This window comes from Opisthorchis viverrini, assembly GCF_000715545.1.
Source record: "Opisthorchis viverrini unplaced genomic scaffold opera_v5_72, whole genome shotgun sequence".
In the NCBI taxonomy this organism is placed as follows: domain Eukaryota; kingdom Metazoa; phylum Platyhelminthes; class Trematoda; order Opisthorchiida; family Opisthorchiidae; genus Opisthorchis; species Opisthorchis viverrini.
Window position 1 is genome coordinate 1,405,535 of NW_008751728.1, and position 14,367 is coordinate 1,419,901.

The 14,367-nt window shown below is 49.0% G+C and overlaps 1 protein-coding gene across 1 annotated transcript in view; it reads right to left on the reverse strand.

Annotated features, from left to right (window-relative positions):
* Positions 1-9,980, reverse strand: part of T265_04399 (hypothetical protein) — a gene marked incomplete at both ends in the record, with an annotated part of 34,087 nt that extends 24,107 nt beyond the window's left edge. Inside the window, one exon of the mRNA XM_009169138.1 lies at positions 9,779-9,980. Coding sequence (XP_009167402.1) covers positions 9,779-9,896 — 118 coding nt within the window. The remainder of the gene's footprint in view (positions 1-9,778) is intronic.
* Between the last annotated feature and the right edge of the window lie 4,387 nt (positions 9,981-14,367).

Here is a 14,367-nt window from a genome sequence, read left to right on the forward strand (position 1 = left end):
TACTGCCAGGGCGCCCACACCTAGACAGGAGGACGATTAGGGTCCTCAACCAGACCTTTGGCTCAAAAGCCTAACCGCAAGGCAGCAGTGTTCGGCTGGAAATGCAAATGCATTACCACTTCTACGGAACAAGTCGCCACATGTTCCAACCCCCAACCTGGAGGACAAGGAGACTGTGTTCCTCAGACCTCTAACCATTGACCAACCTGGTATGAGAGACTGTGAGTGTCGCGGGACACTCTCCAGTATAGCCCAATGGATCGCTGAGGTGCGCGAACTGTCACACTAAGGTAAGGTCTAGTCTCTTCGTACCCCGGCGCCATCTAATCAATGAGATATGACCCACTATCACCTACAGATGAGCTAGAGGATCCTCTTCCAGACGTAGATCTCTCCACTATCCCACTTCCTGATATCAGAATCTCGCGATCCGTCCAGTGTGGAGGAGTTTCCGCGATAACTACATGCATCACTGACATCCCACTTCCACCAGGAGACCTGGAAGCCTCTGAAATACCTCTTCCTTTGGCCCCTGCCACCATGCAGTATGCTCCACACTTGCTTGAACAGCCGATTCCTGCACAGAATATAAGAGAAATCAAACGAAGTTGTCTGAACGGCTTCATGAACGCCTGTCGGACGGTCCGATGTCGAATATAAACAGTCACTTGGAACACATATCTAAAACGATACTCGGAGGCACAACCTTTTTTGCGATACAACCTAGCCAACCTCATTGGATCTCTGATATCATCAATATAAAAGACAGCAACATCAGTGTTGACACTGATGCTTCAAAGCCGTACAGTAGCATGCTCTCGCTGGAGACTCGGCGATAGATTCCTCCTGGACCCAACCGCAACTCCATCCGACGCCAGGTGGAACTGAGAGTCCTTGCTTGTTTGGTGGATTTGGAAAGATGAAGAAACAGAAGATGCAGGAAACGTCTGCAGGCCCTTCTGCTTAACTCGTTCAACTGATCCTCATAAGCCTCTTGTCAGTACACCTGCCAGGTACCAAAATGACTCCCTTATATCCAGCAAAGGAGAATGCTTGGACTTCTGGGCATAAGAACAGTTGTAATGATTTTCCTTTGTCTCCATACAGGGCTGCGTAGAGCTACCGTGTGTTTTGATATACCATAGTGGGCGGAGCAAGGAAGCCAGGGGACCGATACAGAGTTGCATTACCGTACGTCAAGACATAACAACCTGCTACCTCCATTCCGGAACGGTGGACTGAATACGAAGCCGTCATCGACCTCAGAAGTGTCCGGGTGTAAATCTCTGCTGAAGCCTATCGTGATGCTGGTCCTGACGACCTCTCACCAGGGATTGCAGTGGGTTTCTCAGTCAGTGCCTGTCTAGCTTATTTGGGTCTATCTGGGATGAAGAGACTGCCACAGACGACTGGGGTGTAGTAACGATATTTTCCTCAGCTTAGTTCTCGGTCTGAGCCTCCCAAGCTAAGCTTCACGTCAAAATAACCATCAAAGGTGCACAAGGTCTATTAATGCCCAAAACGAGGTCAAGAACAGTTGTACAGCACTTCGTATATAAAGCGCAAGCGGTTATAACTTTCTAGAAGTTCTGACGCGTTCTGGATGCGCCATTGGCAACCGGCATTTCGCCAATACTGGGTCATGATTGGCTGTTGGGTCCAGATTGTTGACCAATCAGATCTCGTCTTGATGCCAGACCGGCAAGCGTCCCGAATTCTGGGCCAACCTCGAGCGGGCCAGGCTTATCGGCTGTAGCAGCGCCTAAAGACGTGCGGTATAGCGGTATTCGCATGGATTTCTGCCTAACATGGGGTGCGTCGATAGTGGTGCCCATTTCAAAAGGAGTACTCGCAGTGAATATGGTAACCAGAGAGGTGTTAGTTGGTCTCCTGTTGTGACAAGGCTTCTGGCGTCACTGATTCTTCGTCGTCTGACGATGACACGTAATAACTTGACTCGTGAGAATCAAGCGGGATTTTGACCGGATAGAGGCTGCGTTGACCATATCCTCATACTCCGTCAGGTGTTAGAGCAACCCCACATGTGAGGACGACATCTACTTTTGACGCACCACAATAAGCACGTGCCGAATGGTCATTATACGCCTGGGTAGACTTTGATAGGGGTCTGGTTGATTGTGCTGTTTTACAAGCGGAGTGCCCAGTATCTTGCAGGGTTGCGAGCAGTACATTTCGGAATAAATCGACATCAGGCGATACCCCCGGAAAGAGCTTCACTAGGTGGTTTCGGCAGGTGTAATAACAGTATTTTCTCAGCTTATTTCTCGGTCTGAACCGCCCAAGCTATCGTTTCCCATCAGAACAACCAGCAGAGGTGCATAAAGTGTGCTAACGCCCAAGACTACATAAAAAACACATGTACAGCGCATCGTATATAAAGAAAGCGGCGACAAGACTCTGGAAAGTGTTAACCCTCTGGATGTGCCATTGGCAACCGGCATTTGGCGGATAGTGGACAAGTATTGGCTGTTGGAGCACACGGATGCCGTCTTAGCGCTCGCAGTAAGGCGCTGCTATGGCCGACGATTGTTCAGTCACTTTGGAACACCAGATACTATTGTATTCGGTAACGGCCGTCAGTTCACATCGTCGGTGTTCGCAGAGTTTTGTCTGGAGTATGGCATAACTCATGTCCGCTCGCTGCCGTTTTATCCACAATCAGAGGGCCAGGCAGAACGCTTCGTTGACACTCTGAAGAGGCACTTTACAAGTCCAGAGGGGAGGGACCAATGGAAGAGACTTTGCAAAGGTTCTTGCTAGTATGTCGAGCGAGGCCCATCCTCAACTCACCTGATGGTATATCACTGCTCCGAAGGAAGCCTCGAACATCGAACGACACTATCCGGCCACAGAAAAGGCTGTTTATTCACCGCAACACAACGGAGGAACAGTTCAACCAGCATCACGGAACTGTGCGCTTTTTCAGCGAAGGTCAGAGAGTGCTAGTTCACGACAACAGCGGTAGAAGTCTTGCGTGGATTCCAGGGCACCGTCTTCGCCGGTGCGGCAAAGTGCTCCACGAGATTCAAGTCGGCTCAGCCGGTACACAAACCAAATCCGGCTGACAGATGCGCAGATCCTACCCACAGGACCGAGTGAGCTAGGTCTAGAGCTGCTTCTGGACACTTGATTTCAGCACCATTCCAGAGGATCACTCAGCTGCTCTGTCAGAGGCCTAGCCCGAGGACGCATCACGACGTGACGCTGGACAGACAGGGTCCGCAAGCCAGCAAGGCCACTTTAAGTACCCCCGGCTTTGAAGTTACGTCCACAAACTTCGAAGGGGGTGTTCGGCGGGATTCCACAGCGATACCGCTGTACTGCTCGCAGTTATGCAATGCCACGGCCGAGAAGTCTATCTCGCACACGATTGACTCAGTATTCGCCGAATACCGGTTGCCAATGGCGCATCCAGACGCCCGAATTTCCAGAATATTGCTACGGCGTGTACTTTATATAAACCGCCCTGTGCAAGTGCTTTTGACCTGATTTCGGGTGCTAATATACGTCGTGCACCTTCGGTGGCTGTTTTTGACGGGACCGCCAACTTGGGGGGGGGGGGCTCAGACCGAGAACTAAGCTGAGGAAGATACTGTTATTACAAGGAGGAACTCTATGGGGAGGTTAGCTCAACAACCGAACTTGAGTCATAAATCCACGTCTCAGAAAGATAACATACATCAACAGAAAGCGAATCCAGCCTGAATGCGACTGCAGTTTGTTGTCCAGCTTGTTTCAGAGTGCGGACGCCAGAGGCTGCTAGGTGAACTGAGCGTCGGGGTTCGAAGAATAATTTCGAAGTTTCCAAGACTGTTGCGGCGGAGTTGACCATAGGTATTGCAGCTAACGTAGAAGTTGTTTAGTCCTTGAGATTGGGCCTTTAGAGATGTCGCGAGAAATGGGGTGAGGGGAAGAGCGAGCATTAAAGAGTAAGCAGCCCGTTTTTGCTTACCTGTCCTGCTGCATGCAGCAAGGCTATCCGTCTAATGGCTGATTTGATATGAGGTTATTCGTTATTGTGCGACTCGGGATTGTATGTCGTCTGGGCTACTGCCAGTGGGCCTAGTCCCAGAAAGAACTAAAGTACTTCACCAACGCTAATTTTAGGGGCAGCGATGGTTGGCGTAAGACTGCCGGAGCTGTCTGTATCTATAAGGAGCAAGTTATCACGTGTTCCAGTTTCCACCCTGGAAAAGGAAGCCCACAATCCAGCGCAGTCTATCCTCCGAAACGCCATACATCTAGAATTTTTGAAGTGGTGCATGCAAAAAAAAACTCGATCAGGAACCTTTGCGAGGCCGAAGAATGTGGTATCAGAGGTGAGTCAATCGTCCTCTGAGTTACTTGGACTGTCGGCGGAAAAGGGAAGACTCATAACACAGAAACGGTTATGGGTGAATCATACTGCGCACAGTATTTTGAGAAAGGATTTGGATGGTTTTCACATTTATCGTGAGAACTGAAGAATGAAGTCACTCGAAACGCTAATTACGAGGGGCGAGAATAGTGTTGCTCTGGGCAGAAGCCCTAATCTAAAAGGCCTGCTTCTGTTTTAACATGGGATGCACCAACATATAGACTAAATATTTTGAAAACAAGAGCAGCACAAAACTAGCGAGCAAAAGTTTTTCTCTTGCTTTGAGGTGGATGGGTCACGTGATGGTGTGAGTTTGCTCCACCTATGCCCCTACCGTCGCTTACCACGAACAGCTGTCAGGGGCCGGGATAAAATCTAGTTGCCAACCCAGGGACGGATAGCGTATGCTAGGTGGAGCTTGAAGAGTTCCAAATATCACTCGGTGCTGGGAGCTAATTTCCAGGAGAGCAGTGATACCCTTTACACAGTGAAGTTTGCAAAAGCAGCTTCAAGCTGTTTGGATAGTAGTATTTGTCTGCGACGCTGGCTTCTTAGACAACACGCTCCAACTACCAAATTGAGTACTCTGTCAAGCTGTTCAGGGTGCTTAGGATGAGTTTGGAGAATGATGAGTCAGTTCCAAGATGGTGATTTCTGCGATGACAGTGATGGTGATGAAATAAAACGTAATATAATTATCCCATTAGTTTCATATGACGTCGCGACTTCATTGTTTTCTGATTTCAGCATATGTGCTGGTTTGTTAAGTGGATTAGAACGTTATTTCTAGGTGTTCAACCTACTGGTTACTACCCGGGAAAACTATTTGGGACTATCATCAATCCTAACTTGTGACAAAAGGACAATAGGGGTCCCGCAGCAGATTATCTCCGTACGTCTAGAAACAGAGATATAAAGAAAACTGTCCAAAAGACGTTTCCCCTTTCCTAAGGAATGTTGAGGCAGATCCAACCACGTAGCGCACTCAAACTTACAAAGACAAATAATATAAAGAGGGGATAACTTATCCGGCGCTATGAGATAGATTTCTGAGCTTAAGTAGACTTGTCGATTGAACGCTTCTTGTTGCTGATAATCTGTATAAGACCCAGTACAGATGAAAGCTGTGGCGCGGTGGGGCACAACAGACTAAACAAGAGTTCGAGGTAGACAATATGGCGAAGGACGCAAGGGACGAGATGGCCCAAGTGGTCAGAGTGCGAATTTACTGCCGGAAGGTCCGTGACTCGAACCCGACCTCTGCCTCTCGACTTTCCCTTTCTAGGCTTGGGCAACCTGGCTGTATCCCAGCCCTCGCACTTTTTTCGGGTGGCATGGCAGCTAGGCTGTCGATGCAACTTCTGAGGTGATAGTGAAGTGATGGATCTGTGGACAGGAAACTCGAGCTGAGACGGATGGAAGCTTGTGTGGAATTTCCGAGGAGCTTGGCGGAAGTAACGCCTGAAAAGGTAATTATAACTGCAACAACAGAAGCAAGGATAGGAGGAAAGAAGAAACATTTGCAATCTACGCCACGGGAAGTCTGGAAAGATGGCGGAGAAAATCAGTTTCTATTCAAGTTACTGTCATGGGCTCATAAACAGCAGCTAAGTTGTAGACAGTAAACCAATCAAGAGAGACGGGAGACCCAAATGAAGATTAACATATCGTTTTTCTTCTAGCACAAGTAGATAGCCTCGCGCACTATTACTGAAGGAAATAGACACTGCACGCATAATTTGCATCATACATTTGGCAGGAAGAATGGCGGTATGAAGTCACTGTAGATAGCTGAAATCAGTCCCAATATATGGAATGCGGAATCTAAATTCATCCATCAGATAACAAGCGCCTCGAAGTGAGTGGATATACCTGGCGGACAGAAACATCGGGGCGTTTTGCCTTCTGAAGCATTCAGCGATATTTTTTATCCTCCATCCTCACATCTTTTGTGATCAGCACGATGGACATTATCATCAAAGCAGTAGGTTGGTAGAGGAAACCGGCGCTCAACTGACAAAACAATGGAGGAATCCCGCAGTGGTTGGAGGTCTGACGAACAAAGTCTTTTGGTCCTCCAGGTTGGGGGTTGGAATGTGTGGCAATGTTTCGTAGTGGTAATATACTTGCATTTTCTGCAAAATACCGCTGCCTTGCGGTTAGACTTTTGAGCCAAATGCTTTGGTCTAGGACCTTAATCGTTCTCCCATCCAGGTCTGAGCCCCTTGGCAGTATCCCAGACCAGGTACAACCATGAATTGGACACAAATAAATGCATGCCACCTCGTCCGCGCGTAGCGCCATCAGCCTTGACACCTCATTCGGTACATATAGCAGGGCGGGTTAGGAAAACAGGCTAAAGCTGACACCTCCCTTCTTTCTCTTTCACTTACTTTCTCTTTGCCTTCTACCCACCCCATTGATAACTCTCCTCATGTAGGCCCAGCACTTGAAACTGATGACTCTTCGTCCTGCGTCGGTTTTGCAGGCAGCATCTGTGCATTATCCGGCGCCGACATTCTCGGGCATCGCAAAACCAATATTTAAGCCTCGATGTCCAGTCTATCTGTCCGAACTCGGAAGCAACAGGTCAACACGCTGCTCATGCTCCCATAGTGGACTCGCTTGGCATTGATATGTGCTGCGTCTCATAAACAAGAATTCAAGATGCAAGCGCAGTGATTGAACTAACAGCCTCATCGCTGTCCACTTGCTTCCGGCTGCGCACCTCTTGTAATCCAGGGGCTGCTGCGGTGAGATGTGCAGGGGTTGATATCGTCGTAAGTCACCGGGCGAAGGCATCCTTGCTTGACTGGATATTGCTGATAGTCGCCTCTGTGCGGTTCGTCTGGCAACGTCTGGGAAGGAGTGTCATAAGCGGGAAGTTGGTCGATGTGTGCTTGTCATGTTTGCTTACGCCCCAACTGACGGTATCTTTGACACCATCAGAGACAAGTTTTGTCACCAAGAATGCCCTGCTGCGGCGAGCTAACAGCTCAGATATCGTTGTGTTTGCCGATGATCTGGACGCACAAGTGTGTTGGATTAGCGCATCTGAGAATCAACTGGGTGGTCGGACTCGGTAGGTACGGTCAGCTGTGAGCTGACCGCAGACTGTTTTTAAACAATACTAATTTCCGAAATAGCCGAAGTTGCCTAACCACATGGTGTCCTCCAGCGGCGTGCAAGTCAGGAACTCGAATCCATCACATTACCATCAGTTACCGATGGCGTGGATCAGTAACGGATTGCCGGCCGTTTGGGAGAATATTTGCGGATTCTGATCACGCACTCGTCCGGAGTCGCTTCTTCCTCCGTTTTCCAGGACCGCGTAAGGCGCGGATGAATCGCCTGGCAAATTACAGGCCCGGATGTTGGACGAATGTACCAGAATCGTACTCTAGAGTCTCTTCCAAATGCTCAACCATCAGAGTAAACTCATCGGATGTTGGACGAATGTACCAGAATCGTACTCTAGAGTCTCTTCCAAATGCTCAACCATCAGATGTAAACTCATACTGGGATAAGATCACCACCCCTTTGTACAATAAGGGGAACTTTGCTTTTATCATAGCGCTACCAGGATTACTCAAGCATTGGATATCAGGCCGAACAGTAGCACTGCTTAAATCTAGAAGTATGCCAGCCGGTCCCGAACATAACTTGACGTGACGAGTTATCAAACGCCAGTTGAAAATGAGCGTGCAAACGGACAGTGAAGTTTGGTGGACACAAAAAGTCAAGGAAATGGGAAAGGCCGAGAAAGCCGGTAATGCCCGACAATTATGTCATCTGATCCGCACAACCAGGGCTCGGAAACCATCTGTGAGCGAAAACAACAAGGATCAGAATAGACTGGTCATCTTGAATAAAGTAGAACGCCTGGACCGGTGGGCCGAATACCTCGAAAAAAATACCGCGGTCACCAGCTGTCACTCACCTGGAGCCCACAGTTGACGTGGAACCCTGGAAGATGGACGTGGAACCCCTTACGGCCTCGGAGTTTTATGACTGCATATGTTCTCTCCAGCCACCGATCTTTTGGTCCGGATGATCCCCCACCCTCATGGTTAAAAAGTGTGAGTGAAATCCCCAGTTAGCGTGTCTGATCTGCTTGCCTAGATTTTGGAAAACTGTCCCAGACATCTGAAGAGTCGTTGATAGTGTCCATTTCCAAAAAGAGGGGCGCGTAGTGAGTGTGGTAAACATAGGAGGATCAGCTCAACCCCGCTTGTAACGAGACTGCTGCCGTCACGCGTGCTTTGTCGTCTTATGGTGTGTCACGAGCAGCATGAAGCATCAAGCGGGATTTCGACCTGGGAGGGGCTGCATTGTCCAAAACTTCACACTTCGTCAGTTGCTACAACAACGTCATACGCAATAACGACCCACAGTTTTAGTAGTCCTGGATCTCCTAGGTCGTCGAATAGGTTGATAGGTTTGCTCCCTTAAGACGCTTACCCAGCAAGTAATACCCCAGAAGTTCGTGAAAATAATAAACACTGTGTTTTCAGACTTCCGGACGTGTGAGAGTATACGTGATATCGTTACTTCGTGGTCGATGAAGTCTTAAGACAAAGGCCCCCAGAACCTTGGCATTTAAATAGCCTGTGACGAAAATCTTGTCTATCTGGAATATGCAGACGATATCTTTCTCGTTTTCGAAGAGGTAAAGTTACAGGTGTTTTTGGATTATACAACGATAGTCATTCCTTCCTTTGGTATGCGCTTTGCGTCCACAAAGTGTAAGGTCGTGCTACTGGATATGCGGTCACTGAACACGTCACTTCCAATCCACCGAGAGGTACTGGAAGTTGTGGAGCGCTTAACGTATCTTGGAAGTTGTATTAGTTCTGATTGTCCTATATATCTTATATATCTTGGACGTTTTATTAGCTCAGATTGTAGTGTAACAGATGAAGTCAATGCAAGAATCTCCCAGACTAGGAGCGCGTTTGCTAATTTGAGACACCTATGGCGTCAAAGCAGTGTATCCCTAAATCTCAAGAGGCGTGCGTATCAAGCTAGAGTGCGGGCTGTTTTTTTTTGTATGGCTGTGAGACTTTGCTTATTCCGCACATTGGCGGAAAGAGGTACCAAGACGAAGTGCTATCACACACAGGACTAGACTCCTCTGTCCGACTCTCCTGTCAGTGATACAGCCGACAAGACTAGCATCCTTCCCACAAAAGTCGCGAGTACAGCACCTCACATCCTCGCACGTACATACGAAATTAACGCTGAATTTACTAACCTACCTGTAAAACATTTACTGATCCTGCTTACCGTGGACACACATAAGACGAGGGCATATTTGAATTTATATATATATATACATGTATATGGAAATGTATGTGCGTATATTTCAATGGCCATACACAGACGTAAGTAAACGCTTACCAAGTAGAAGTAACTTCAGCTCCCGCCGTGCATCCTTTTTGTCCTTTTTCAGTTGTTTTTCAATTTCCTTATTAATCCTGCTCTGCTCCTTATACTCTTCACTTCTACAGCAAAGCATTCCACCTCTGGGACTGAGGAAACGCGAGATATCACCGGAAGAAGGACGACACCATTCTCAAACCGTAACAAGCGCCAATCCTGTGTGGCCGTTACAAACAACTAGGCGCTAAATTTCAGTTCACTTTCACCTGTTTCACGAGACTCAATGGTCCAGGATGGGATCGGACCTCACAGGATAAGTCACAAGCCCAGAATTTGCCAACGAAAATAATTATTCAATCTAACTCATGCCTCGAAAGCTACGGGATTATTTGTCTCCAAATTCGTGCATTTACCGACTTATCCACGTACTCAAGGCGTTGGTCCACGCTTCGAGATTCGCGCTTGATTTTGGCATTCAGCGAACCCGACTCATATCGGGTCACAAGCGTAGAAGTCCATGGTAACACACGTTGGTTCCCAAAGTCCAACAGAAACTTTCCGGCTCGGGATTCCTAAAAGTCGTAGAATGGCTTTTAGAATTTCATGCACACCCTTGGATTAATTATGCATCATGCAGCTACGTGCCCTGCTGTGAATTACGTTAAGGGGGTAAGAAGCAAAAAAATTACTGGGCCAGATTATGCTCAATCTCGGGTCCCCTCCAATGTGATGATATCTAGTCGACGACGGCCAAAATTCACCGAGCGTTTTTCGTAGCCAACGGATCCGAGGCCAGGGGCCCCCATCGTAGCGTCTCGTCAAAGGCGAATCAATATAACGAATTCTTCGCCTGTATGGACATCCATAAAGTGATATGGGGAGAGCGCGTCGACTCATCAAGATAGGCAAGTTTCCTTCGGGCCGCTTTTGGTGACGGAGTGAAGAAGTTGCACTTGAAATGGACTAGACACCCAAGTTATTTTTAATATCCAGCTTCGCGACACCTTTCGGTTCGTCTCCATCATGCACAGAACGGCATTGAACGGATGCGCTAGCTTGGCCACGTGCTTGGGACCTGGCGCGGTACGTTCAAAATCGGTTTCGTTTTTCCCTCGTGCAAATTCGTGAAAATTTTTTTCGTTGTTCAATCTATTCACAGAGTACACACGAGTGATTGTTGAATTTTATTAATCTAACAAAACATTTGAGAGATAACTCTTGATATTTTGCGCACAACTGCTACTTTACATCTAATCCTAAACATGACATCAATTTACACCGATTGCCCGCCGCAGCCACTGATGGACCACAGCAGATACGGACGAAATGGCTGGCCGTCGAACGTCAAACGTTGTATGCAATGCCAAACATGCATGACCAGGTGGCACTTTAAATGCACGGGTTTACAGGACGACCGGATAAGCCGACTAGCTAACTCTCCTGACCCGTTAGTCTACGCCAGCTGCCTCTACGTTAAGGGTTTAATGCATACTACCAAGAGGAGAGCCCCCCAAAACGGTACTCGATTCCCAGTGCAGATTCAGAAAGACCACCGTCAGTGTTCCGCTTTAATCGGGATATTCGACGCGAAATTGGGGCGTCTTTCTGAGGCACTGGAGGACTTAGGCCCTAAGAATGCAGCGACCTGGACGAAAGCTGACAAGGAACGTTCTTCGCTGAACAAATACCTCGCGATATCCATACCGGGCCCCATGGCTGCGAAGAAATTCATACAACTATCTGACACGGGTATAAAAACCGCCACAGCGTCTCTAGTGGACAGGCGTATAAGGAAATCTGACTGACAACCTGGGGGTCATTCTCCGGAAAAATCACGTCACCGAAATTGGCACAGTCGATTCAGTGTCCTCGCCAAGCCTGATCAAGCGCTCCACGCAGAATATTTACGCCCTAGGGAATCCATCGACCTCTTGGGCTTTTAGTCATTTATGCCCCCATCTACCGTACTGAGGATCTTGGAACGGGCTGGCAGTATTCAAAAGGCTAACCCAATGATCAGGCACCTATCTGAGGATCGCCCTCTAGACAGGCGAAAGCTTGGTCACAGCAGATCAGGGGTACAGGTACGAAACAGGCTTCCGCTGGGCGCCAATTCAGCTGACCCCAAAATCATGACCAAGCCGATTGTGGTCATATCCCCCTGTGCTCCCGAAAGCAGGCCGACGAAACCAGCTGCATCTCCGGACAGCGGTTTTTATTCGACCACCACAGGCCTCTCACCCACCAAAGATAGGGACGGCCTGGAAGAGGCAAACCCAACATTCAAGCAGCCCCCAAACTACGTGGAACTATCAACGCCTATCTCCGTAACAGGCGACACAGGGGCAGCCATGCACTCCTCACCGAAGCCACAGTCTCTGAACTGAACTGAGTCAAATGTGCGGGAACAAGCGGCGAAGCCTATCTCCAGCTCCACTCCGCCAAAATCGGCCTCTGCTTGTAGACGCAGTCGTCGCCCAGGACCCCGACAACCAAAGCCGTAAACGTGACTACAGTCAACCGGAAAGTCCCTCGTACCTCCAGCTGGCCACGCTGATCGCCGGCAGATCGGGTGTTCTCGCAAACACGAAAGAAGGGCGAATGCAGCCAAACAAGCCACAAAATTCGCCAGATAAGGAAACTGCTGGCTGGTTTCAAGGTGCAGTCCTCTGCGAAAATGAGCCTCTTGGGAGCGCCACCAAACGCATTATTTCTCGGTACCGCCACCCAGCGATCAGGGCCTCACAGAGAGACGTTTCCGGTCAAACCGCGCCAAAACACCCAAGGATCCAGAAAGGCGAAGGCTTCCAACAAATCTTTGATCACCAGCAAATCTGGTCGACGAAAAGGGGATGCTGAAAGAGCTGCAAACAGCATCGGTCGAAATTTTCGCCCATGGGGAAAACCTCCGTCCCCCAAAGCCAAAAACCCCGAGCAAACCGAGCTCCCACGGAGCGAATAAAATCTTGCAGACGAAAAGCATCCTCAGGAACCAGAAAAACAGGAAGCATACGACATCGCCCAAGAGGCCCCCTTGGTGCCTTGGACTCAGACTCAAACCTGGTGCACAACTAATAAGTCTGCTAACCACCCTGGTCACTCAACTTTCCGCTCCTCACCCTCGGAAAAAGAAGAGGCAGTGTTGAAATGCTTGTACACAAACTGCCTCAGCCTTTTCAACAAACTCGGCGATGTTAGACAGTCAGCTTGCCTTGAAAAACCGTCCATAATCGCACTCACAGAGACCTGGCTCACACCAGATGTCTCCGACGCGGAGATCTCGATAGACGGTTACTTTATTTTTCGAGCTGACTCAAAACGAGGGAGGGCTGGTGGGGTTGCTCTGTACTTACATGCGGCCCTACCAATCCCGATTGTCCTCGCTGACACCACCCCTGCACCCTTCTGCGATGCACTGTGGGTCCAAATCCCGCTGCGCGGGTCCGATTCTCTCCTTCTCGGTGTGGTCTACCGTAGCCCTTCGAGTCCCCCTGAGGATGACCAATTCCTCACACAAACCCTTGGGCAACTCTCCTCCAACTACCATTTCACTCATCTCCTGCTGGTAGGTGACTTCAACGCCCCAAAGGCCTCCCAGATGCAACTCCTGCGCATCGAATCAGGCGGACCTTTTGCAGCGGCGCTGTTTGAAGGCGTTCAGCAGAGCGCTTGGACCCAACATGTCTTTGCACCCACAAGATAGCGCGCAGGCCAACTACCATCCCTCCTGGATTTGGTCATCACCAACGAAAGACACTTCGTTCATCAGATAACAATTAACGCTCCACTGGGACATGGTGACTACTGCGTGCTGACCTTTGACTTCATCTGCTATTGGGCCAGAAATCCCAAACCACAAACGTGGTTTCGAGACTTCTGCCATGCAGACTTCTCAGGAATGCACATCTTCCTTGAACAAGTCACACTGGGACCAGCTCCGGTGGAAGACCTATCTAGGACCATTGTCCAGAAAGTTGACGAGGCTGACGCGACATTCGTCCCAAAAAAAACCGGCACGCACTCAGATGAACCGCAGGCTGCAAAAAGGATTCGGCGACTTCTGGAAAAAGATCCTAGCTCTTTTTCAAAAATTTGACCACACTGGACACAAGATGAGCTGGCATTTCGTAAATTGCGGAACCGCTGTAAATCGGAAATCCGCCGATGGAACATACGAAAACATACGAAACAGAACCAACAGTGGTATCTGAGGCTTACAGAGAACACTATGCATGTTTATACTCAGCCCCAGCGTCCTCGTCACATCCACCCTTGTCAAGGAGAAACTACGAACAGCCTCTAACCGAATTGACCTTCACGGTGGAAGAAATTCGTCAACTCCTGCACGAGATCAACCCATTCTGCGCGTTGGGGCCCGACGTGGTCCATCCAAGGATCCTGAAAGAAACGTCCTCCACACGGGCAAACCATCTACGCTTGGTGTTTCGTCAGTCGCTTGACGAAGGCCGCCTTCCCCTTGCTAGGAAGGAAGCGATTGTCACGCCAATATACAAAACTTGTGACCGACTATCGCCTGGCAGCTATAGGCCTATAAGCCTCACTAGCGTGCCGTGCAAGGTGATGGAACGCATTCTGAAGCGAGCCAT